General features: G+C 41.0%; 2 protein-coding genes across 6 annotated transcripts; one reads left to right on the forward strand and one right to left on the reverse strand.

Annotated features, from left to right (window-relative positions):
- The first annotated feature begins 555 nt into the window (after window positions 1-555).
- On the forward strand, window positions 556-23,709 carry tpm4a (tropomyosin 4a). 5 transcript variants are annotated; one of them, XM_068707274.1, is made up of 10 exons: window positions 558-677; window positions 758-898; window positions 2,618-2,743; window positions 17,707-17,840; window positions 17,989-18,106; window positions 18,260-18,330; window positions 18,430-18,505; window positions 19,749-19,811; window positions 21,041-21,110; window positions 21,581-21,817. In XM_068707274.1, exons 2-10 carry the CDS (start codon window positions 785-787, stop codon window positions 21,661-21,663), a joined length of 855 nt encoding a protein of 284 aa, XP_068563375.1. In that variant the 5' UTR covers window positions 558-677; window positions 758-784; the 3' UTR covers window positions 21,664-21,817. The 5 variants fall into 5 exon arrangements, with proteins under 5 accessions (XP_068563376.1, XP_068563375.1, XP_068563373.1 ...); XM_068707275.1 differs by lacking the exon at window positions 21,581-21,817 and adding an exon at window positions 22,431-23,709 and having other exon boundaries at window positions 556-898; XM_068707272.1 differs by having other exon boundaries at window positions 558-898.
- Window positions 23,539-25,205, reverse strand: LOC137870235 (small ribosomal subunit protein eS27-like). Its single transcript, XM_068707279.1, has 4 exons — window positions 25,072-25,205; window positions 24,489-24,594; window positions 24,264-24,374; window positions 23,539-24,069 (listed from the first exon to the last, which is right to left on the reverse strand). The coding sequence occupies exons 1-4, from the start codon at window positions 25,075-25,077 to the stop codon at window positions 24,041-24,043; spliced, it is 252 nt and encodes an 83-aa protein (XP_068563380.1). The 5' UTR covers window positions 25,078-25,205; the 3' UTR covers window positions 23,539-24,040.
- Between the last annotated feature and the right edge of the window lie 14 nt (window positions 25,206-25,219).

A 25,219-nucleotide genomic window follows, 5' to 3' on the forward strand; every position in this document is an offset into this window, starting at 1 on the left:
CTTTAGAACTAGACTCCTTGACATAACAGTGGACTTTGGCAGGGCAACACCTTCAGCATTAATGCCCAAATATTATGACAGTGTGTCTACTTTGCATTTAACTCGCTCCTTCTCTCATCTTCTAATATACACACTGTTGAAGGCCCTGAGTGTGAGATGTTGTGTGCCAGCTTTATCCAGGAGTTTAAATGTGGAAACAGGACCTGCGTTTCTCTTGCACTCTCTCTCTCTCTCCTGTCTGACCTGTGGCTCTCACTGAAAACACAACAACCCAAATAAGGAGATCAGCCACGTTGGAAGAGTGAGTGAAGAAGCCAGACCAATCCTTAGAAAAACCTTGGACGGGTTGTTTGATAGGGTGGAGTACGTGTCTGAGAGAGTGATAGTCAGGGAGTGGAAGCAGAGTGGTGAGTGAAGGAGCAATGGATGGAGAGGATGGAGAGAAAGGATGAAAAGAGGGAAGGAGGGGTGAGATCACGGCCGGAGGAGGAGGGGGTGATCAGAGGCTGGAGGCAGGTTCTCTTGCAGTTTAAATAACTACCCATATAGGGCTCAACTCTCCATCTCTCTCACAGCTCTTTCTGTCTCCTTCCCACTTTCTCCCCCCTTCTGTCTCTCTCTTTCTCTCTTTCTCTATTTCTCTGCAGCCTTGTTGGACTCCAGCTCTCTCCAGTGCAGTACGTAAGACAGAATCTCCTATACATCTCAACACAACAGGAGATTAGAGCTTTTTGAAGCTGCATTTTTCCCATCTCAGAGAAGGAAATCCAACCAAGCAGACACCATGGAGGCCATCAAGAAGAAGATGCAAATGCTGAAACTGGACAAGGAGAACGCTATAGACCGGGCAGAGCAGGCAGAGACGGACAAGAAGGCGGCAGAGGACAAATGCAAGCAGGTGGGAATGAAAGAGGACATAAAAAAGGGATGCAAGGGTCAGTAGTCATGACAAAGACTATGTCCACAATTAGAAAGTGTTCAGGGATGCTGTTTTCGATCACTTAAAAAGCTAATACAATAGTAACATTAAAGTTATGGATTAGGATACCTGCCAAACACACCGAAAAAAGCAAAGGAATAATTTATTCCTGAAGGCAGTGTTAATCTTTGACTTTTGGTGGATGAGCTGCAAAACTTATAAAAATAAAGTTCTTCAGACCTGGCATAAGGCACAAGTAAGGTTTTCCTTTAAGACTTTCCTCTTTATCCTGTTTTAAGCTATTCGTAATACCAGACATACTTTTCATGAAACTTTCTGTAAACAAATGTCACATTTATCTATATTACATTCCTCATAGCTAATTTACTGTTTTATGGCCTGTATTATGAAAATATATATTCATTTGCCATTGCTCAGAGACTGGATGGTAAAAAAACATCTTTTTGTGACAGTAGGCTGTGGGAAGCATAAATACCTCCTTAAAAGGCCAAGCCGCACTTCCATAAGTTTTCGAAAGCCATGGAGTCTCCATTTTCTGTTATGTAATCATGTACTTCATTTCCAACTAAAATTCATCACCTAATATGAAGAACACATCCAGGAATCCCAACATATAAACACATTCTTTTGACCACCAGGGTTGGTTTCTGTGCAGTTGCTTATGGGTAAAAATTCAAGAATCACCACCCAAACACCACAAACAGATACTGACAGAAATCAGTAGGAATTGAATTTAACACAAATAGGTCACTATTAATGCTGTTTACAGTGAGGCTAAAAGAAAGCTCATCAAATCCCCTCAAGGTGGTTTTGGCCACTTCAGGTGATGAGACCACCCAGAATCAGGTCTCTTGAGAGGAAAAAGTGAGTCCAGCTCCCTCCGGGACCAGTTGGAAGAGAGTTTACGGAGCCTCTGTGTGTCATAAAGCCTTTTTAACAGGTGTATCCAACACAGGAGACAACACACGCACATGAGAAGCATGCAAATGGATACAGGCGGACACACATATGGGAGATTAAACACACAGAAACTTATTAGGCCCATGGTCCCAGGCGTCTGTGTGTTCTCACTGATAACAGCTGTATTTTTAGACACCAGGAGAGAATGAATGTGGAATGCTGTAGGATTATCAGAAGTACTTCATGGGCCCTTGTGGGGGGCACTGATTAGCGAGAACACTAAACACTGTGAGTGTGTACATGTGTGAGCGAGAGAGAGCAGGAAGGAAGAGAGAGAGAGGAGAGAGAGAGAGAGAGACATAGAGAGAGAGACATAGAGAGAGAGAGAGAGAGAGAGAGAGAGAGAGAGAGAGAGAGAGAGGATTCTGCTTTGCATACCTGGGTTATGTCATGAGATATTGAGTAAACCAATACCATTTAAATGTTCCCAAACATTTAAATTAGACTCTCAAATCAGCCGCTGCTGCTTTACCATTAGTCTGAATTCAAACACCTTGGCCTTGATGTCGTCCCATCAGACTGAATCATTACTTAGGCACAGCACAAATCCACTAAAAATAATGGATTTGATCAGTTTTCTAATATCAACAGGTTGTTTTTTTGAAGTGGGGAAACTGGGGAAAGGGGTTGGATAACAAAAAAAACGTAGAATTTGGATAAAGACACACTGACCTGAGAAGGCGTAATGAACTGGACTAACAGTCTCTCCTGTTGTAGCTGGAGGATGAGCTGATGGACCTCCAGAAGAAGATGAAGCAGACAGAGGACGAACTAGACAAATTCTCTGAGGGCCTGAAAGATGCTCAGGAGAAACTGGAACTGTCTGAGAAGAAAGCTGCAGACGTGAGTGAAGGGTCACACACTCATACTGTGCACACGCACACACAGGGGGGGTCAGTTTCACTTCACCTGACTAAAAATGTGAAGTGAAACTGCCGTTCCTTTACATTAATAATGATACAGTCCTATTTGTTCCTTAGCAAGGGAGTACATGTTGACAAGAGGCTTCTGCTGTTGTCGTTAATGATTTGCTTTTTCCGACTTTGACACACACTCACATTACTATGGCACCGCTGAAAACCAGAGCCCATCTTTCCACAGCTGGATGGTTCTAAGCCAGCACCAGCTGTGGGTTTACTTTGATCCACAGTGAATGGTTTGGAGCACTTCAGAGACTGTTACATTCCTGTGCAGCCAGTCCTGAAAGATGAGCACATGGATAAACTGTAACCCCCTCACCCACACACACACACACACACACACACACACACACACACACACACACACACACACACACACATTAGGCCCATGGTCCCAGGTGTCTGTGTGTTCTTATTGATAACAGATCAGGTCCTCCAAACCAGAGCAGAAAGGTTAACAAACAAACTTGTTGTTCATCATCATCATCCCTGTTAGGAGCGTGGAGCTTACTGTTTATGTAGATGTCCAGTGTGACAGTTCCAGTAGTTTGTGTACTGTACATGCAGACTTTGCTATAATGACAACAGCATGACAGAAGTATTAGGTTTTTTGTGCTTTTTACTGTTAAATGTCATGTAATTATTACCACAGACATACTTTCCATCTCATATGTTGTAGATGTTGATGTCTAGTGTTGGAATATAAGCACACTTACACAAATACTGTACTTTATTAGTACTATTTGAGGTACTTGTACTTTACTATTCCATACTACTTTATACCTCTACATTTTAAAAGGAATCATTGCACTTTTTTACTAAACTACATTTATCTGGAAGTTGTAGATCAATTGTAAATCAATCAATCATCTTTTTTTATACAACACATATGATCAGCTCATAAAATATAAAGCTTTAATATAGATTAAACTACCCAACAGTACATAATGTAGTTAACTTCACCAGCTACAACAATAAAATGCTGATTATACATTAATGCATCAGTAATAATATACCAGTAATACAACAATCCTTTTGCCTAACAAGTACATTTACTTGTGATACTTGAAGTATTATCAACTCATAATACGTTTGTACTCCATCGATTTTTTATCACACTCCTAAAGCATCGTCAGACTGGCTGATGGACAGAATCAAACTCATTGCAGCAGCTTTTATTTCACACATTCTTCTTCCTTGTCAAAATCTGCCTCCTACGTTACCCACGATTCAACTCCACAATATCAACAATTTGGTCAGAGATTCAGGTGTGTTATGCTATGCTAATGTAGCCTTGAGCCACAAGCCTGAAGCAGAGATGAGGTCTAGGAAGCTCACTTCTTTCTGGCTCCAACCCCCAGATGTTTTGCCTCAAGTGAGGCATTTAGTATACTCCCCAACACTGGATATCCTCTTTAAGTAAACGTTTTAATGCTGAACATTTACTTCTTTTTTTTTTACTTTTGGTTAAAGTAAAATCTCTCAATAATTCTTCCACCACTGCAGAATCCTTTATGAATCTAGAATCATAACAGGACGACTGAGCCTGCTTCATCAGACCCGAACTAACTCTCACATTTATGAGAATGTTTTTGTATACACAAATGATTAATTTCAGTAAACTTAGCGGAACATTGGAAATGTCAGTTTTCCTGTGGCTAATCAGCTGCAATCTGGAAAGAAAGATCATATTTGAGATTGTTGGCAACACCGCAAACCACAGCACTGTAGATCTGTCTGTGGTGGTTCCTCTGGCATTTTAGTGCTTATGTGTACAGGCATGTGTGTTTACTCGTGTGTGTGTGTATGTATGTGTGTGTGTGTGTGTGTGTGTGTGTGTGTGTGTGTGTGTGTGTGTGTGTGTGTGTGAGAGGGTGAGAGAGAGAGAGAGAGAGAGAGAGAGAGAGAGAGAGAGAGAGAGAGAGAGAGAGAGAGAGAGAGAAGAGGGAGGGGGGAACTCAAGTATAAAACAAAGTCCAAATTAGGGAGTAAATTATGTCAAAGGTACGAATAAGATACCAATCCTACCAGTTAAGCAGTGATTCCTACAGGATTACTAAGCAAACCGTGCAGGGAGAAGCATCATGAAAACAAAAACCCTCCAAACTGCCACCAAGATGTGGTATTGTTTGAGCTTTGTGGAGGATATCCCAGGGAAATGCAGTGTTGTACTACGAACAAAGAGAAGGGAAGTGTCTGACATACGGACACAGAGACTGAGGCTGAGACATGCTGGATTATCCTCACCCAGTGATCAAATAAACTCCTGAGTAGCTCTGAGACGCCTCACGTGTAAAGGGGGTCGAGTGGGCCCCGGGAAAAAGTAGTTGTTGAGGTTATGGTTTGAGCCGGACTAGGTGTAGCTTCCACTCCTACGTTTTGTTAAAAATAGATGTTTAGTATATTTACAGTGAAGTCCTACATGCTCAACATTTCCAGCTAGTAAAGCCGCTCTGCTCCACCTCCATGAATCCCCCTCCACATGTCACTTATTAGAGGCAGCAGTCAAGTCATTACACATCTCAATTCACACAGAGAACGCGGCCAGATCGGAAACCTGGAGGGGGCTGGGAAAGCAGAACAGTGAGCCAAAGACCTCAACAAGCAAGCAGTTGTGATTTATGAAAAAATAGTGCCTGCACCATCGACTGGTGGTGCTGACATTTAGGTCATGACAGCTCACCGTCAGCTCAATCAACCAGACAGAGAGTCGGTTTTTAGGAGCGATCAAAAGCTTAAGGTTGTGAGAGTCAAAGAGGGTGGCACCACGTACAGTAGTTGGACTACAGGCATTGATCACAGCAATCACAGAGGCAACAGTTACTGTTTTAGGGGAAAGCTGGACTGTGGGGGCGGCCGGGCTGAGAAAGCAGAGAGCAGGGAGGGGGGCTCTGGTATGTCAGGAATGCAGCTAAGGCAAACAGAGAGCCCCACACTCCTGTGTCTAATGAAATCAATGCTCCCAGCTTTTCCGGGCGCAAGGGGGCAAATCAGACAGAGAGAGGCTCAATCAACAGATGCGATTGATTGAGAGGGATTTTCTTTTCTTCGCGATGAACAGCAGGACTGAATTTGAGCTGGACCTGAAGTGAAGCGAGCTGAGATCTGCTGGCCTAGTTGCTCGTCCAGCCAGCGTATTTGCCCACAAGGCCAATCGTGTGAATAGAGAACAGAGAGGGTAAACACAGGCAGAGAAAACATGAAGGATGCAGCATAAATCTGATTTACACCCACACAATGAACATCATCTACTAGCAGGCAGGTGGATGATGTTTGTTTGCATACTCCTTCAAGACAAACAGTCACACGGTTCCTCAAAAACAGAAACATTTATGGTGTTGCCTATATTTGATTGTGCATGATTGTATAAAAGTGTACTGAATAGATTTACTTTGTCATCATCTTGTGAGGATGACTGAAATTTATTCATTTATATATACACCACGGGGTTTGTCCTAAATTCTGACTTACTGAAAAAACCCCGATATTATTATTTTGTATTTATTTCAACAATACCTGATACTGACTGAACTGTATCGTAAATTGTAAAAATGATGCACAAGATATTTAGAATAATGTAACGGTACAGCCATAAACTCTGTTAATATTTCACTGAACATAAGTAATTATGACAGTTCATATCATCAAATGATATTATTGCCTGACACATAACATAAACATTTTTGTAAGAATTCCTCAAATTTTGTTAATTCAAGGAATCCCATCATTCTAAAATGAACTTGTCAGAGCTCTCAGGTACACAATATAAGTAATGGGACACTGTTCCTAAATACCTTAAATCATATTTTTGGCATTTATGCACTGCAATTTCTTGCTACTCATCGACCGGCATGTACGCAGATATGTTATAAGCTAATATCATCTTACATATATTGCTCTAACTCTACACAATATACCATATTATGTAATTCTCAACCTTTTTTACCTCGTGACCCTTTATGACCAAAGTGATGCTAAATCATGACCCCTCCCTCACAGGTTGAGTAATCTGTGAGTTTTGAGTAGATACACTGAAAAGTGATGTTTCATTTTGATTTGTTGAGGCTGTGATCTCAGCATCTCACAAGACAAAAAGCGTAGATTTTAGAAGATGTGTATCGCGTCACTAAACCCTCAGGTCGGTATCCAACTTTTTCCCCCCCTAACCCAATTATGAGACCCTAATTCAGGGTATTTGCCAATACCAGTGTCCAAGTGTATACTTCACTGTGTAGAACTTTTTTAATGACATTGTCAAGGAAACTGTATTTAATGAGGATAGTCATGTCATGGGCGGTATTCTATCTGCTTCATAAGGTCAGTGGAGCTGACCAATGAAATGTTGGAAGTTGTTTCGGCATCCAAGTACACATTATACTGCATATTGTGTTTTCAAGCAGGAAGGAAACTTCAAACTTTAAACATGAGTCTGTAAAGGGAAATGTCACATCCAGTTTGTGTGTGAAATCTAAACTATGGGCACTGGGCCTTTTCATCTGAAAGTTACTCATCCTGGCTGTCCTTTTTCTTCTGAAAGTCTCACAGCAATGATCATATCAGTCACAGGGATCAGCACACACACACACATACACTCACCATAGACTGTGACACACACACACACACACACACACACACACACACACACACACACACACACACTACAGGACACACGCCCCGCCCTCTCTGACCTCATCATCCCGATCATCTCTCTCCTCCTACGGCACAGTCTGGCGCTCTCCGCTCTCCTCACCGCGCAGCTTTTCTAATCCTTCTCCTCAAACTCTCGTCCGGACCAAAAAACTGCAACATTCCTGAGGACAACTTTTTATACGGCTCACGAACGTATCATTCCTACAAACCAGAAGAAACATTTGGAGAACACCTGGACAGCGTTACTTCCTGGTTATATAACTTTTCTTGCACTTGAACGACTCCTTTACATTCCAAAGACTTTGGCCCCGGACCTACATCGATTTTTATCTTTTTTTTATACCAAAGTCTTTTTTCTTATTGTCATATTATTCTATATAGACCAACAAAGCAGGACGCAGTAGCTCATTTTATTTTTTGCACAACCCAGAAACTGCATTTGCCCCCCCTCCCTCAACGTCTAGTTTTAAATTTAGTAGGTAAACAGTCCACAATGGCAGGTTTGAACTCTCTGGATGCTGTGAAGAGGAAGATTCAGTGTTTGCAGCAGCAGGCCGACGACGCAGAGGACCGAGCTCAGGTCCTACAGAGAGAGCTGGACAGTGAACGGGAGCTCCGAGAGAAAGTGAGACGATCAAATCCTCTAGCCTACTTTCTTATTAAGGTCTTTTCTCCGCTCTTCTAACCCTGCTCTGCTCTGCTATCACCTGTCAGACTGTTTCAATGAAGTTAACTTCTCCATATTCACCTCTCGGGCTCTAAAAAGACAAAGTTACTTCATGTCATTGATTCATTCGCGGGCGTGATTGTGCCACAATGCAAGGCGTTGGTCTGTAATGAAAAAAAAAAGTTTGGATTCCTGCAGGTCTGTGCGCATGCTCAGTGCTGTCCGATTTACAGGCCACTGTAGAAGTACTGTGAATAATGTAGCCCACGTACACATCATTGAACCTATTGTGCAATTTAATTAATCTATTAGACTGACCAGATTCTTATGAATATAAATCATGTTCATACTTTATTATATTATACTTGTAACTACTTTATAATGAGGTCTTAGCAGCTTTTAGAGCTGCCAACGTTTAGATTAAGGGGATAATGTTGTGACTCCCCAGGGAAATTAGCTTTTCACTCACTTGCTTGCTCAGTGGTACTTCAGCAGGGGGGATGTGTGCCAGCAGCTGCTTGGTTAAATGTCCAACCACCACACCATCCTGCCTCCACTGATGATAGGAAAATAAAGGGCATATATACTTAAAAGTATGCCTACTCTGTTATTAGCGATTCAAGGGAATAGTCTGGAAAATGTGCCATTTTCATCTAGAGTTGGATTTATTTCATAAACTGAATATCTTTGTGTTTTGGACTGTTGGTCAGACAAAACAAGACCTTTGAAATTGTCAATTTGGACTCTGGGAAGTTGTAAAGTGCATTTATTTAGCTACTTACTGAAAGATTTTTAAAGTTATACAGATGTGTGCTTTCTCAAACTAGAAGCACAGATATTTTGAAAGCGACTCTTCCGTTTTTTTTATTCATCATGTCTGTCACCGGCCTGTCTCTTGACTCTGTCCACATCCGAGTTTTGTAACTTCACACAGAAAAGGTAGAATGGATTGGAGAAAAAAAAAAATGCTTAGCAGCACAGTTAGGCAACAGTCTTGACTTGTTTCACGTGCTGCTTTATGGCATTCGGTGCCATATCCTTTGCATAGGAGCTGGTTAATGACAGGACAAGTAGACAGACCCGAGGAGAGTGGGAGGGGAAGGTGTGGCTGTAAAGATATGGGAGCTGCGATGATGAAAGGAGCTGGCGGGCTGTAGGACTTACCCCTTTGTTGCAACCTGCCTATTAGGTAACAGGCAATGTATATTCACATCAATGACGTCAGAAAACATTCATTTGAAAATATTTTAAGTCTTTAATACATAGTTGTCTGTTTGTCGATACATGTTGGGACATATTAAGTACCTTGACTTCAACATATTGTGATTGTTTTGGTGGAGGCCTTCTATCCTTCTTCACTAATTTTAATGGTCTATACATGTTTGTTTGGTTCAAATCTCCAACCTGCAGGCATTCTTTAAATCCAAAAGCTTTAAACGGATAGATGACTTGTATTTCTGGTGGTGCATATGAATGTTTCATCTTCTTGTTAATCAGTGTGCCACATCAGCATTATGGTTACCAATAAGTTTCATTATGACGCCACATCAAAAAATGAAAATCTCCAACCGATCTTTCATTTTATTCCATCCATATAGGCAACGTTATTTAAATCATTAATCCTTCCATATTCCACCTTCCATCAATCATGTTCATCAGCAATAAACAAGGAAGAAGGCAACAAGTTCCAGCCAATTAGAGGCAGATCTTCACTACCCCTGTATTACTTTACTTTGTAACACTTTACCTTAATCTCCTTTATTGTTCATGAGGAGTATATACACACAGAAGTAGTTTATAACACATTATAAAGTAGTTATAAGCATATATACGGACATTTTAATGTAACAATTAATAACTTCTTCTCCAATAATGACATATTTTATATAGTTACAACTCGTCAATGTTAAACGGTAGTGTCAATCATTATCTCTGTATATGCCAACACCCACTTATGGAAGCTTTAGAGGAGGAGTTAAAGATGTTGTTAAATAGAGCAATAAACACATTATAAGACCTACATTATACATTATAGTGTATGCAAACAACTTGTTGAAAGTATTGTTACTGCTTATAAATGTTAATTAGGTGGATTAAAATTGTCCTATTTCTGCAATGTGGACATGTTTTTTCCATTTCCTTGTGCATTCAAAGTCAAACAGAGCAGTGCACTTGTGTGGCGGGGTTGGTGTGGTCCCATATGTGAATAATTAGGGCAACCTGCAGTTATTCCTTGGCACAAAAACTCTTTTCATTTGAGCACGGGGAGATCAAAACAGGAACCTCGCTGAGTCTGTTAAGGTAATGAATCACTGTTTGAAAATTTGAAAATTTGGCACATATCTAACTAAAAAATGAAAGTAATTGCTTCGTGTTATTTCTAGTTTGGTTTTGACGCCTCTGGAGACGTTACTAAACCACTCAATAATGCTTTAAGGCTGTCAGATTAAAGGGACATGACATAGTACTGAACCCTCATTTGACCTTCTCAGATGTGTTTTATTTACAGCCGTTATTCCCAATGAGCTGTTCCTTCTTCAAAGCGTTCACAGCAGTTACTTGTTTGAAGGTTCAGAGTTGAGAGTCAGGCCAAAGATGATGGTTTGTACTTTATTCATGAACCTGAAAGCTGTGTGAGCAGATTTGCCGCTCTTTATTTACCTTGCATGGCAGCTGGATTCTCACGATATCGCAAGATCACATGAAAATCCATCTTGTCAGGTTTCAGATAATGCGCAATCAGCGTCTTGTTAGGTGCTACCAGCAGCTAGGGGCGTGGTTTAGGTGTGTGGCGTAACGACACAAAGAGGGGACGGTACGTTCTAAACAGCACTGCCGTCTCCTAAAGAGGTTTGCGTAGATGCTGCAAGAGCATCAGTTATATCAGAACCGGAGAGTATTTCTTTATGGAAAGAAGAGCAAAGAATGGCACCGAAGGCTTTTCTCAATGGTTAAGATGTTGTCTCCCTTGTATTACGTAAGAGTGTTTTGAAAGTTCCTTTTCCAAACAGTTTCCAATGACTGTTTCTCAGATTGTTCTGTGTAACAAACCATCTGGTGGGTCTGGTTAGCTCCTTATAATATGGAAGCAAATTTGTGAGTTATGCTTCTTTGTGAGACAAAATAATGACATAGACATAAAAAGCATCAATTTTCCTTTTAGAAGTTTTTGTATGTATGCTGTGTACGATGGTTGGCATGGTGATAATTGGTATAGAATGCAGAAACAGTCTGTGAACCATATCTAAAACCAGATGAAAAGGGAAGTGGGACTCAAAACCTCCACTGAGGTATAAGCGTTGGGAAGCAGGTCCCCCCCCCACCACCACCACCACCACCACCACCACCACACCAACTGCCCCTCCCAGGATGTCGTCTGCCGACTCTGGTCCAGCACTTCCTGTGCTTTTACTCCCAACACTTCCTGTCCCTTAGCTCCATCCCTGATCAACAGGAAGATTAGTTTGTGTGGTGGAATGAGTGTTTACACAAGTTAACGTATATTCCAGTCTGGTGTACAACTTCAGTGAAAGTTTAATACTTAAACGCATCTTAAATGTCGACATGAGCGCTTGTCAGTTCACTTGACATTAGATGTCTTATGGTGATGAGGGTCAGCTATTGATTTAATCTACTTCTGTATAAAAAAAAGTTAATCTTCATCTATCATATTGACATTTACATTGGATTTGCTAGACACACTGAAGTTGTATTCTACCTACATGACAACCGTGAAAGCTAATTGCAGGAAGTAATTTCGACAAACTTCCTTCAGCTCATCAGTTTGTCAAAATGAACTAGAGGTTTCATCTGTTTGCTGGTTGGTGTGGTCAGTGAGCTTGACGGTTTTAACCTAGGCCTCTAGCAGACTCCACAGATTCCGTGGAAAGATTTACTTCCTGGTTTCACTGTTTTCTTTGGGACATTCTCCCTGGGAATAGCTGAACTTTCCAAATATAACTGCCACATGTTGATACATTTTGGCAGTCGCTGGCCTTCTGGAGAAAACTCCCATGTTAGTGGCTTGTGGCTTAGCTGATTATGCAGGCCAAGGTTGCGGGTTGCAAAGCTAAATTTGCTATAATGTCATTAAGTAGCATTTAGAGCGTGGATATGATGCCGGCCTTTTCCTTTATAGATGCATGCAAGGCTCAGTGAGATGCTTTAAACATTTTCCGGGATGCTTTTGTCAAAGCAGGATCTCTGTACCTGTTAGCATGTTGGTGCTAGTACTGCAGAGTGGACGTTGGTATTCATTTAGCCTGAAAGCACTGTGTTAAAAGTTGTATTGTTATAGGATAAACTGCTGAACAGATTGCTGGTAGTTAAATCACCTGTCTTCTTTGTGTTCAAAGACCACACAATTAAAAGCATTAGAAGATATATGTAAATTCCAATAAAAGCAAGAAGGACAACTGTCTAAATAGTTTGGTTCGTGTTACATTTTGTGGATTCAGGGCTTAAGGGCCTCTTAACAAATGGGTTGCAATGAACCTCTTGTCATTATCAGTACTCTGCAGCAAAGACTCAAACCAGCTCAAGATCTGTGTGAAAGTGTGACATACTACTTTTTGCACAGAGAGATCTCATTGTGCTGCTTGTCTGGAAGTTTAACAACCTTTTTTTACATATCAAACCTCATGACAGGCTGGCCTATACCTTGTATGCAGCTCTCTTTGCATGCCAGATCTTTATGGTAAAAAGATTACACACTCACAGACACACAGTCACATTGAGAGTGGCGAGCAGCAGTGTCAGGAATAACTTCCACTGAACCCCAACAGCATTGTGCAGCTCATTAGCCCACTGCCCTGGAATCAGCCAATAATTAGATTCCTCTTTCACTTGTCCTTGATCTTGTCTTTAATACACTCAGGTATTTCTTAAGTCACTCCCAGTGGAACTGTGCTGTATCTTCAAGTCAGGCGGGAGACTGTTTACTAAGTAGAGACCAGTGACAAAGTGGTAAAGGAAAGACACATATCCACCTTACAGACAAATATCCTAACTGCTTATCTTAACTTAAGTTTCATAAAGCATATCTTCCTATAACAGAGGCAATTTCTAAACTCATGGCAGTGTCCTATCTAAGACCTCTCATCTAACTAAAACTGTAAATTTGATTGTTCAATTGGCACTTGTTCTGTCATGCCTGTTTAGAAAATTCACAAGACTGCCTGTATCTTTGATTAGAATGGACCGTGGGATGCTTGAGATGGACAAGCCATAATATCAACGACTCTCACTTGTCGCTGGCCAGCTAGCTTGCTATCATGGACAAAAATAATACAGAATAAACAGGCAGCACTGACTGTGAAAGGAATAGTTTGACATTTTGTGAAAATACGCTTACTGCTCTCTCGCCTTTAGCTTCTTCTTGTATGTTTGTACATTGAATATGAAGCTACAGCCTTTAGCCAGTTAGCTTAGCTTAAAGACTGGAAACAGCTAGCCTGGCTGTGTCCAGAAGTAACAAAAGTTCCTCTAAAGCTCACTATTTAATACGTTATATCTTGTTTGTTTAATCCATTAAAAAAACTGAAGTGTAAAAACGACACTGTCGTTTTGTTGTTATGATGTGGTTGCCTAACAGCCAGTGGAGACTGACAGGTTATTCCAGCCGGCCAAAAATAAGTCTGGCACATAATAACCATAAAACCAAAATGCGTCATTCTTACAGTTCAGGTTTTTGTATGGATTAAACAAACAAGACATAAAAGGCACATTTTTGTGAGCTTTGGACAAAGCTAGGCTAACTGTTTCCCTCTGTTTCCAGTCTTTGTGCTAAGCTAAGCTAACTATATGGTGATTGGTATCAATCTTGTCATCTAACTCTCAGCAAGGAAGCAAATAAGCGAGTCTACCAAAATGTTGAAGTATTCCTTATGACTGAATGTCCTTTAGCAAGGCACTAACTGGTCAAGGGGAGCTGTTAAGTAGCCAGCAGTTGCTGACATACCACTCACCTCTTAGAAAGCACGGTTACATATTAAGCCAACTTGATAACAGAGCAGCTACTTGTGGTCCCGTATCTTTTACAGAATATATAAATGTGTGTGTGTGTGTGTGTGTGTGTGTGTGTGTGTGTGTGTGTGTGTGTGCGTGTGTGCGTGTGTGCGTGTCCGTGCACATGTGTGCTCACTGCCACAATCTTCGTGATACTCCACCACAAACATTCCCCATCGTTTGTTTTACCATATAAGGCAGTGGTGCGTCCCTGGCAGCCAGAGAATGCAAAGTGGTTGCTAAAGGAAGGGGCATGGCCAGAGACAGAGAGAATACCAGCTCTGAAAGAAAGAACAATCAAAGGGAGGAAATGAAAGAATGTTGGGCAGCTGACTTCCTGTCACTGTTTTTTCAAGATCCTCATTTGCAAATTAGCGTTCATTGTCTATTTTAAGAGTAAAAGTTTACTGGTTCTCAGTTCTTGCGACTTTTACCTGAACATTGCAGTCACATTTGTTATTTTTGGCAAAAGCTTTGCATGCTAAACGAGCTTGTGTTGCTCTAAGCATGTGTTAAAGGAGTTTATTAAGCTGTAGGAAATGTATTTTCAACACTACCTTAAGGACTTACAGGAAAAACCTCTTCTCTTCCGTGGTCATGGTTGAGTAAATTAGAGGCATGAGAGTATGTACTGTATGCACATAAGCTTCTTTACTTGACACAAGGCTGTCTCTGTCTACAAGGGGATTCCCCCCCCTGTGATTGGTAAAAGCTGATGACAGATAACACCCCAGGTTGCACACATCTGATTGCGAGCATAGATATACTGCCACAAGGCTTTTTGTAATTGTGTGTCGCTTGACGAATGACGACACACATTTTACTTGGCAGGAAACTAGCCGGTTGCTAGCTGGTGATGTTTGTTTGAGAGAAGCACGTATTGACCGAGCGACAGTGTTTGTTTGCATGCTTGCAGAGTGTGCGTGTGTCTGTAAGTGCATCGCACCGTTTGATGTGCCGGTGTGGCTGAACCTAAAAGCTTGTGAATAGTTTGTTTGTGTGCAGGCGGTATTCTTCACAGCACATTGCTTCACTAAGCGAGTAGCAATATCTGTTATTTCAGGCTCTGGTTTAATTGTGCTCAACGTTTCTCACCACACAGATGTAGTGTCGACAGACGCAGACCTGTGTGAAGGACATCGCTGATGAGATTTCAAGCTGTCCGACCAATTTGTGACCTTTCATTCATTCTGTGTTGGGTTAGGTTTTCCTCTATCAAGTGCTGGCTGTTTTAAGGCACGTCAACGCGACTCCGACAGACATTTCCTGTCTCATATCAGCGGCCTCCCCTGGCAGCTCTGGGTGCAGGAGGGCAGGACCTGGGAGAGCACAGAGAAAGAGAGAGAGAGAGAGAGAGAGAGAGAGAGAGAGAGAGAGAAAAGGAGATGTGGAAAGACTGACTGGCTAGTCAGCAGTTTAGGATGACATGGAGATGTGGGGGAGAAAATCTTAAAAATTAAAAAGAGGCCAGTGCCAGCAGCCAACGAGCAGGAAACCATGCTTTCATTTCCTGAAATATTAAGTGTCTGACAGAATGAAAGATGAGAAGTCTATTTATTCTCAGCACAAACAGACATAAAAACTAGTTTCCATTGAGCTTTCTGAGCTTGCTCTTCCTCTCCCTGCAGTGTTACCTTTCCTCCTCATTGCCAATCCTTTCTCTTTTGTCTGTTCTAATGGCTTTATCATGCCAAATGCTGTCAGAGTGACTCATCTACCTGTAAGCTGAATCGCAGACACTCTTGGCTGTTGCTCCGACTCGCAACCTGACTTCTGAACTGAATAACTAGCAAATGAGTCACTGACCTACTAACTTCTGCTCTGTAACTGAGCACAGAGTAACGTCTGTTTGTCTGAGAAATCCCCAGGTGTTTCATTTTAGTGACGGGGAGTTAACTTGTGTGAGTACTCTGAGTTTGAATGAATAATTCAACATTGTGGCAGTTCAAACGTGGAGTTATGTTTTGGAGTCTGAGCTGCCTGGTTGTAAACTTTTATCAGTGGACAGTCTCTTTGTTGTGACCTTTGTATGAATACTGAGGTGGGCGGGTTTCCAGTTTGAAACCGGCTCCCTAGGAGGTGGTGGTTGGATAAACTCTGTGTCCCACTGAGAGGAAATGCCTGTTTAGTTGTCTGTTTGCTTTCTTTTTCCTCTCTCTGCCTTTGTTTACCAAAGGCAGATGAGAAGAAGCTCAATTGTCCAACGTACTTGTCCCACTTCTGCATTCACAGTCACAGGAAATTGAGATTTTGTAAACGTTTCATTCAAATCCAAAGTCCCGTGATCTTCAGATATTAAAAAGGATTACACTCTCCAGCCAGACCGCTTCTGTAGAAGATCCTCCAAGGACCTCCAGCTGTCTCCATTTCTGTTATTATTCATCAGCGAGACAACTATTGATTTGTGAAACATGGGCGGGCCCCAGAGAGCGTGACGAATAGATTACAGTACCTCACTTACAGATGGAATGAAACGTATTTTAGTTCTCTTGCAGTCAGACTTCTTTACGTGGATTCAGTCTTTACGTCTTAATATGAGTATACAGAACACAGATGCAGTACTGGGTGATGAGGCAGAATATCCCCCTATAGTCATTACAATACAACTGTATTTTAATAATAAGAGTGCTTGCAGAGGCATTGCACCAAATGTTTATGTAGCTGCCTTTCTCCCATCATGTCTGCCTCGATCCACTAGTAACACCTTTCTGAAGAAGATGCACAGTTTCTTTGCAGTGGTAAAACAGGTGAAACATTGTTTTTCCCTTAACAAGTTTAGATAACATATATATACCATAATAACACACAACTTTAGTTTTGGTTTATTTCTTTTACAAAAACATATATAAACTGTTGCCGAAGATGAAAAGTCTCTGTTATACAAAAAGTCTTACTTTAGGGGGAAATTCAGTATTTTCCAACATACGTAATCACTTAATCGTAATCGTTCATTTTTGTTGTTTGGTTTAAAAATGGAGGATACCTAGAAGACAAAGGTAGAAAATACAAAGATGATGTACTGAGATTTTCTGTTCATTCCACTGTGATGAGACAAGGAACTTTCAGTCAGTGAGTATTGCTCTGCACTCCTCGTGTGAGAAGCTGAGGAATGAAACGCCAGATTTTAAACCTTTACACAGTAGCGGTGATCAGGAAAACACGGGACAGGACAGCCCGCCTGATGTCTAGAAAATACATTTTGATCCCTGACTAATTTTCTTTTATTTCATTTCAACATGATCTTAGAAAAAGCTTTATATTTAAAAGTGTAGAGGTAAGCTTATTTTAGAGTGGACTTATCACTGTCGATTTTGTTTTTACATATTTGTTTTTGCTGTGCAGACAGTTAGAATAAAACTACAGATTGCTGTCCTTTTTTTTCTAGCTGTTTTATATATTTTTCAGCTGCTGACTTTTCTCTCCCCCCACTGCCCTCTTTGTGCCTTTTCCTTCTCTTTCTGTTTTATGGCGGGGAAAAAGGGGGAAGGGAAGGCTTGGATGATTTAAAATTGAATGAATGAATGACTAAATGTCTCTCTTCCCACATTTATTCCTCCTCACAGGCGGAGGGTGATGTAGCAGGTCTGAACCGTAGGATCCAGCTGGTGGAGGAGGAGTTGGACCGAGCCCAGGAGAGGCTGGCCACAGCACTGCAGAAACTAGAGGAGGCTGAGAAGGCCGCAGATGAGAGCGAGAGGTCAGTTTGCATTAAAAAAGATTCAACGTTTATCTTCTTTAGATTTTTATTTTGTTTATGTGCATTTATGCCTATATAATTGTGTGAGAATGTGTGTTCGGGCTTTCACAACATCTTTTATAGCCTTATTTATGTCTTGTCCAATCAGAGGAATGAAGGTTATTGAGAACCGAGCGAGTAAGGACGAGGAGAAGATGGAGATCCAGGAGATGCAGCTTAAGGAGGCTAAACACATCGCCGAGGAGGCCGACCGTAAATACGAGGAGGTGAGTTTGACAGCGGGAGCTGGTTCGGAGACAGATTGGGATGCACTCCACTTTTCATTTTACTCAACTTTTAGTCTTTAGTCTGACCTACTCTTGTCCGTTCAGATTCTATTGTGTTTCAAGACCAAAAACGTTTATTGATTGTTGTCCTAGGTTGCCCGTAAACTGGTGATCCTGGAGGGAGAGCTGGAGAGAGCTGAGGAGAGGGCCGAACTCTCAGAATGGTAAAACTAGAGAACACACTAACGCGAGAGCAAATACACACATGGCCGCGCCTTTCGCTCTTCCGTTGAAACCAAGCATGTGTCTGTTTCCCTCCACAGTAAAGCCGGGGACCTGGAGGAGGAGCTGAAAAATGTGACCAACAACCTGAAGTCCTTAGAAGCCCAGTCTGAGAAGGTGAGAATGTCATGTTGCATGTGGGTGATATGCATGCCGATGACTGGACCGTGCAGCAGAAATACACATTTAGCTACAAGTATTACTTCTTTTTTTGGCCTCCTGAGCTGCTAGATTAGTGGTGTTTTTCCACACAGGAAAAATGCAGCAGACTGCAACCAACTTCTCTTTTTTTGTATCCAGTAATGTTCAAGATAAACATAATGTCAGGCCTATTTGAAAGGCTAGCCACAAAGTGGTAATAAAAAAACACTTGTTTACTAAGCTGGGATGCATTCACTGTCTCTGACAATGACAAATGCATCTGTTCACAATGCATCAACGGAAAAAAATATTTTTCTAATCATATTGGCAAATACTTACACAGCTGAATAATGATTTATGGAGTTGCTTTCCTTCTCTTTCACAAATAAACATTCTAAATATATACAACAGTACATACTGAACACCCGTTCTGGCAACCAGCGTGTGCTCATCTCCACTTCCTTGTATGCTATCATTGATCTCATGGCTCAGTGGACAGTAATTTGAGTGAGTAGGGAGGAGTACCACATCACCAAAGTATTGTTTCACACAACCGGCATTATAATTGTGTATCATCAGGCCGTACTTACAACGCAACCATTTATTTTCCCCTCAGGTTGTTTAGATGCAAACCTGAGCGTATCAAGATTGCTGGACTCTCATGATATGTAGATGTTTGAATCTATGTTTGCACAATAATTTCGTAGTTGGCAATGAATATCTTAGATCTCAGGCTCCCCCTAACAATGTTCATTAAAAAGCCGCTGAGGCTTTTTCACATATGTGCAGGGTTAATGGCATCGTAAGGTGTTTTGGTATATGTGAACCAACAGCTTGTAGAGACCTGCAGCGCATTCTTCCTGCTTGCTACGTTAAATTCCTCCCCAGGCACAGGCAGGCAGAATGATGGAATGCCAGCTTTACCACGTGACTTTAAGAAATACGTGCCATTGCTTTGTATGGTCAGGCCTGCCGAGGTTGGCATCACAGCACAACTTGTTCCCAGGCCATGAAAACGCCTCGCCTCTTTCGTGCCACTACCTCTCTCTTTGCATATCACTCCTCAGAGGGAGTGGTGCCATAGCTGTTGGAGCAATTATTATCCTTGTATGATGAGTGTGTGCATTCACATTGTGTGCATTTGTAGGTGAAAGCATGTGTTTGCATTTCTGTAACTGATTAGGTAATGCTGTTTCTCTGTGTCTCTGTATGTCAAAAGTACTCCGAAAAAGAAGACAAGTACGAAGAGGAGATCAAAGTTCTGACTGACAAACTGAAGGAGGTGAGATCCTGATTCTACTGATCACATGTACTGTATGTTTTTTGGGGGGGAAACAAAACAGCCATGTCCCAAATAGAAGCTGGCACTATTGTGATACTTTAAGAAAAAACAGTGGGACGGGCCTCACAGTTGGGTAGAGGACTTTGACACATACAATGTAACTGCAGTGACTCTGGGTCAAATCAGGCCATGTCATCCCATGATACTCTCTCCCTACGTTTCCTGCCTCCCTCTACTGGATACAGCTTTAAAAAAAAAAAAAAGGAAATGCCAAAAGATAATCAACTTATTCTTCAAGTTTTCATTGGATTTAAGATGTTATTTTTGTTACTAAATGGATGATTTTAACTGGTTCACATTCATTTTGATCAGTTTAAAGTAATAATTCACCCCAAAAATGATCAGCTGTGTATGAAATACTCCCCCCGTACTGTTACCTTGAATTTGTGAAGAAAATCCTTTTTTTCTCTCGCATGCTCCTGCGGTGAGTGGAGAGTTCAGAAACATAGAGAAAACTTGATGAATATGTAAATGGAGCGGCGTTTAACATCAGCCAACGTATCACATCCGTTTTCAACTTCAAAACGGATGTGATACGTTGGCTGATGTTAAACTCTTGCATTGTGATCCAAGTCTCATTTCTCCAGTCGCATGCTCACTACTTCCCAAACACATGCATCTTCGCTGAAACCTCACTATTTAAAACACTTCCGCATAAACAGTTTCACGCTTGTGCAGGCGCGCTCCTCATCCGTGCGAGGACTGTTAGTGTGGAAGTGTTTTAAACGGTAAAGTTTTAGCGACAATGCATGTGTTTGGGAAGTAGCGAGCACACAACTGGATAAATGAGATTTGGGTTAGACTGCACAAGCTGTGTGAGTGATTGTGTTTGATATAGTTTTGCTGTTATCAAATCCATTTACTTCAATTCATCAAGACTTTTCTTTGATTGTCCGTTCACTGTGGTGGAATGCGAGAAAAACAAAGTTTTCTTCACTAACTCAAGGTAACAAAGTAATTGATGTATAAATGATCATTTTAGGGGTGAAGTATTATTATTATCTGCATGCATTGAAAACTTAAACGTAAAACATGTAATGTCTATGGTTACTTTGGAAGGTACCGAAAGGCTCTTGAAAACCTGCAGTATTCCAGTCTTGAATGTGGAATTCACTGCGTAACAGATTGCCTCTTTACTTTGTAACATTCCGTGTCTGTGTTTCGGTCAGGCTGAAACCCGTGCAGAGTTTGCAGAGAGGAGCGTGGCCAAACTGGAAAAGTCCATTGATGACCTGGAAGGTATGTGATCAGCACCACTCACATGTCGTAGTGTTGCACCACTTCATTCCCACTTTGTTGATGAACCACAAACGGGTTGTTTAGCAGAATTTCGAAAAGACAACTACTCCATGTCAGCCTGGCCACAAAGAGGACAGAATGTGCTCAGATGTTTTTACGTCAGTATTATTTAGTTGTCAAACCACAGGCAGCTGAGTTTAGAGTTATTGGTGCAGCTTTGTGAGACAGTCAGAGCAGGTTTTAAATGCTGGAAGCTCACCCAGCTTCAGAGCCATGAGCGTACTTATATATGCATCATTCTTTCTTCCAAGCATTTCTGCATTTTTTAAGCCTGACCTATTTTTTTTGTGTCTTCTCCTTCCTCCCTCTGCTCTTCTTCTGCTTCTCATTCTTATCCTGCTTTTGGCTTGTTTGTGTCGCCGCTGTCCCTGACAACCTGCCTGTACTTCCTGTCGACCTCTGACCTCCAGATGAATTGTATGCTCAGAAGCTGAAGTACAAAGCCATTAGTGAGGAGCTGGACCATGCCCTCAATGACATGACATCTCTGTAGATGCTCTGACATCTTTCTCTCTCTGCCTCTCACTTCACTTTCTCTATCTTGTGCTTTGAATTCATATTCTCTCTGTGGATCATACTGTATGTGCCTTCTTCCCATCTTTCTATGCAGGAAATGATGAATTAAAAAAAACCTCTTTCCTACTTTACAGCTTTTGTCTCTCAAGTTTTATGCCTTTGTAAAACAATTGATGCATAACCTCAACTACGTAGTGTACATGACCATGCACTCTGTGATTTCTGTAATTAGGTAACCAACAGTCTGATTTTGTCAAACTTGTAGCTATGTACATTGTACGTCTAATTATCAGGAAGTTTATGTGGGACAAGGTGAGATTTACTCTGTTTTTTTGTGTGAATTAATGCAGCTTGAAATCCCCTTTGAAACACTATTTTGGTTGTAAATCTAACTCATTTTTGATAGCTTTTGATATATGTTTACACATGGTAGCATCGGATACAACAAATGCAGCACACAAGTTCTCTAAGATGTCCGTAGTGTAATCTACTAACAGTCTCTGGCAAAGAATGACAGTCAGCAGTTTATGCATGAAAGGCACAGCGGTGTGGTTGAGGTTTTTGCATGTGGCACAACTTTAATCAAACTATTTATGCAAAACATCTGTCCAGTAAAACAGTGCTCTGCGCTGTTTTGCGAGGGATGCTGACAAACCTATAAAGGAGAGTGCATTGCCATGGCTGGTGCAGTATTGTTTGCTGATGGTTGAGGCTTCACCATGTCACTTTTCTTTTTCCCTCCAGAGAAATTATCACAAGCCAAAGAGGAGAATCTGGGCATGCATCAAGTCCTGGACCAGACCCTGCAGGAACTGAACAGCTTATAAAAACACAGAGAGGAAGCTGGAGAGGATGAGATCGTCATGTAACATTCCTTTAATGTTCGACTCCATTCCACATTTCGACCTGTAAAATCTTTATTCCCAGTGTGAAGGGGGTTTAACTTAATGCTTGTCCTTGATGTTTTTTTTTCTAAGGCACAACTTGGTTTCTTTTTTTTCTGATGGGAAGTAATTTGGACCCCATTGCTTCTTTTTTATCCCCAGCGGTGATTGCAGAAATTCTCCCCAGAAATGATTTTTGACCACTTATTTAGAAAGAACCGGCAACTAACACACCCAAAGAAACCTCAGATTTGGTCATTGCTTGAACCACTTAAACTGGCTCAATTTTACATTTTATGTGCACATACATTAAGCCTCTGACTGATTATTTTAATACATATGCTACAGATGGTGTTGGGTTTTGCTGTGGCTACATTTGGGCTCTGAAGTGCCACCCAGTGGTGATACGATGTTAGTCAACAGTCTTGTTTTTTCTGATCATGCTGAACCACCTTAAGAGGCTACAAGTTAACAGACACTTGGCTCACGTGTGCCTGTCTTAGCAGTATGCTACTTAATCTGGTTGTGTGATGAGCGTGATGGTGAAATGTACAGGTGACCTTATGGAAAGGTTTCATTGATAAATTAACAAGTCAAGGCACATGCTGCCCTGAGAGCTGTGCATGTACAGTATCTAGCAGTGACCTGCATTTCTTACCTGTACTACCTTTCCCTAAGCTTGACCTGACCGTTGACACATTCATCATGTTTGCCAACAATCTGCCATAATGTAGCCAATATTTACTAGATTTACAATATATTGTATTACATGTGCGAGCTAAACCCAAAACCACTTGAAGCTCAAGTCAAGCTTTTATCAACCACGGATACTTATTGTATATAGTAGAATAATGTTAGGTATTTGAGAAATTGTATTGCTATGATTATTTTTGGTTTTGTTTTATTTACACAACTTCTTATTTTCCAGGGGAACTCTCAAGACCAAAGAACACACACAACACCGACAATAAATTCTTTAAATGTTTTATTTTTGTTTGTGATGGTTGTCATGGTTTTTATCTCATGACAGGGCAATGAAAAGCGCCTCACACATGACCAAGGCCATTTTGAAACATTTCGTTCACCAACACCCCCCCCCCCCCCATGTCAACTTAATAAATGTTTTACAGAAATCATGACTCATTGGACTTTGTGTGCATTTTGAAGAATTCAAAGTATGTTTTACTCGTTCAATAGAAGTAGTCAAAACTACTCTACATAAAAGTGCTATATATGATTTACATGCCGATATAATTCATTCTGATCATATGGCATGTCTATGATTGAAGTGTATTTTGAGCTTGCATTGCTCTTCTCCTGCTCTATTGTATGAAACACCGCGGGGGAGAGGGATGACATTCCACTCCTCATTTTCAAGATACAGATACATTTCTCTACTAAGGATCACTTAAACCCAAATATAGTCCATTCTTCCAGCTGCCCGTCATGGGTGTTTTGCACATTTTCTGTTCAGGAATATTTCTTTCTGAAGGCACAACCTAGAGAGACATAAAGCAAATGCTTCAATATCTCATCATAGTGAAAACCATAAGGATATAATTGAAATTTTTCACCTTTTTTTCCCTTCTTTTTTTTTTTTTACAAATTGTCATATTTGAACATATATCCACATAATTGCATACCTTGGAGAAATCCAAAGCAACATAAGTACATATATTCATGTATTTTTTACCTTCAGTTAGTCTGCATTTCCCCCCTGCTGGTTGACAGAGGATTAAAGAGCAGCCTGCACAAGGTACCACTGTCTGGGCATGGCTGAAGATGGTGGTGATCTTGTAGCAGCCTGGGGAGTACAGAGAATAAGATCAATTAGAATATACCACTTTAAAGCACTTACTTAATCCCAAAACTCATTAGAAAATCAATAATAACATTTAGCTGCGTGGTGCAGTCTTACCAGTGCACTTAACATCCATGAAGTAGGAGTTGGGACTCTGCACCAGCCTCTTCTTCTTGTGCCTACTCCTCTCCTTGGCAAGACTGGGGTACAACAGATCCTTATCCTGCAACCCAGATAAGAGGATGGTTAACTTTGTCATTTCAGAGAACTGACTGAATAACTTGTGTTATTATTATTATTTCACTTATTCACTGAACGACAAGGCAATAATATTTGGTTTATGTTTCGATAATGCCGTAATGCCCCCTATGGTCTGATGAATGAATTGCTACTTTGAGAAAGTATCCTAGTACACAAACATGTCCAGACAAGCCCAGGATACATATCTGAGAAGCTAATGTTACACCTGTTTACTGAATACAGATAATGGTTATTTAAAATACTCATGCATATTTCCACATATTACCCCATGTATCAACTGATTAATACATATTTCTCATTCTGTTATATGATCTTATGTTTATCCACTGACTAATAACAGACTGTTTGCGCAGCTTTCTGTCCATCAAAACTGTTCTACAAGTTCTAACGTTTCTATCCACAAAACAACATATCGAGCAACACAAATATTTTCACTTACTTGCATTTTTGCTCAAATCACGCAGGTTTATCTGCCAATGCAAATACGATATAGAACGTGAGATTCCTAGGGCGCCCTCAACTGTACTTTGTTGTTGTAATGATCTGATGTGCGTTTACAGTTCAATACCGGAAGAGACTGAGCAGGC

This window comes from Cebidichthys violaceus, unplaced genomic scaffold (genome assembly GCF_023349555.1).
Source record: "Cebidichthys violaceus isolate CVI_PGR_0920_01 unplaced genomic scaffold, fCebVio1.0.p SCAF_13, whole genome shotgun sequence".
NCBI classification, from domain to species: Eukaryota; Metazoa; Chordata; class Actinopteri; order Perciformes; family Stichaeidae; genus Cebidichthys; species Cebidichthys violaceus.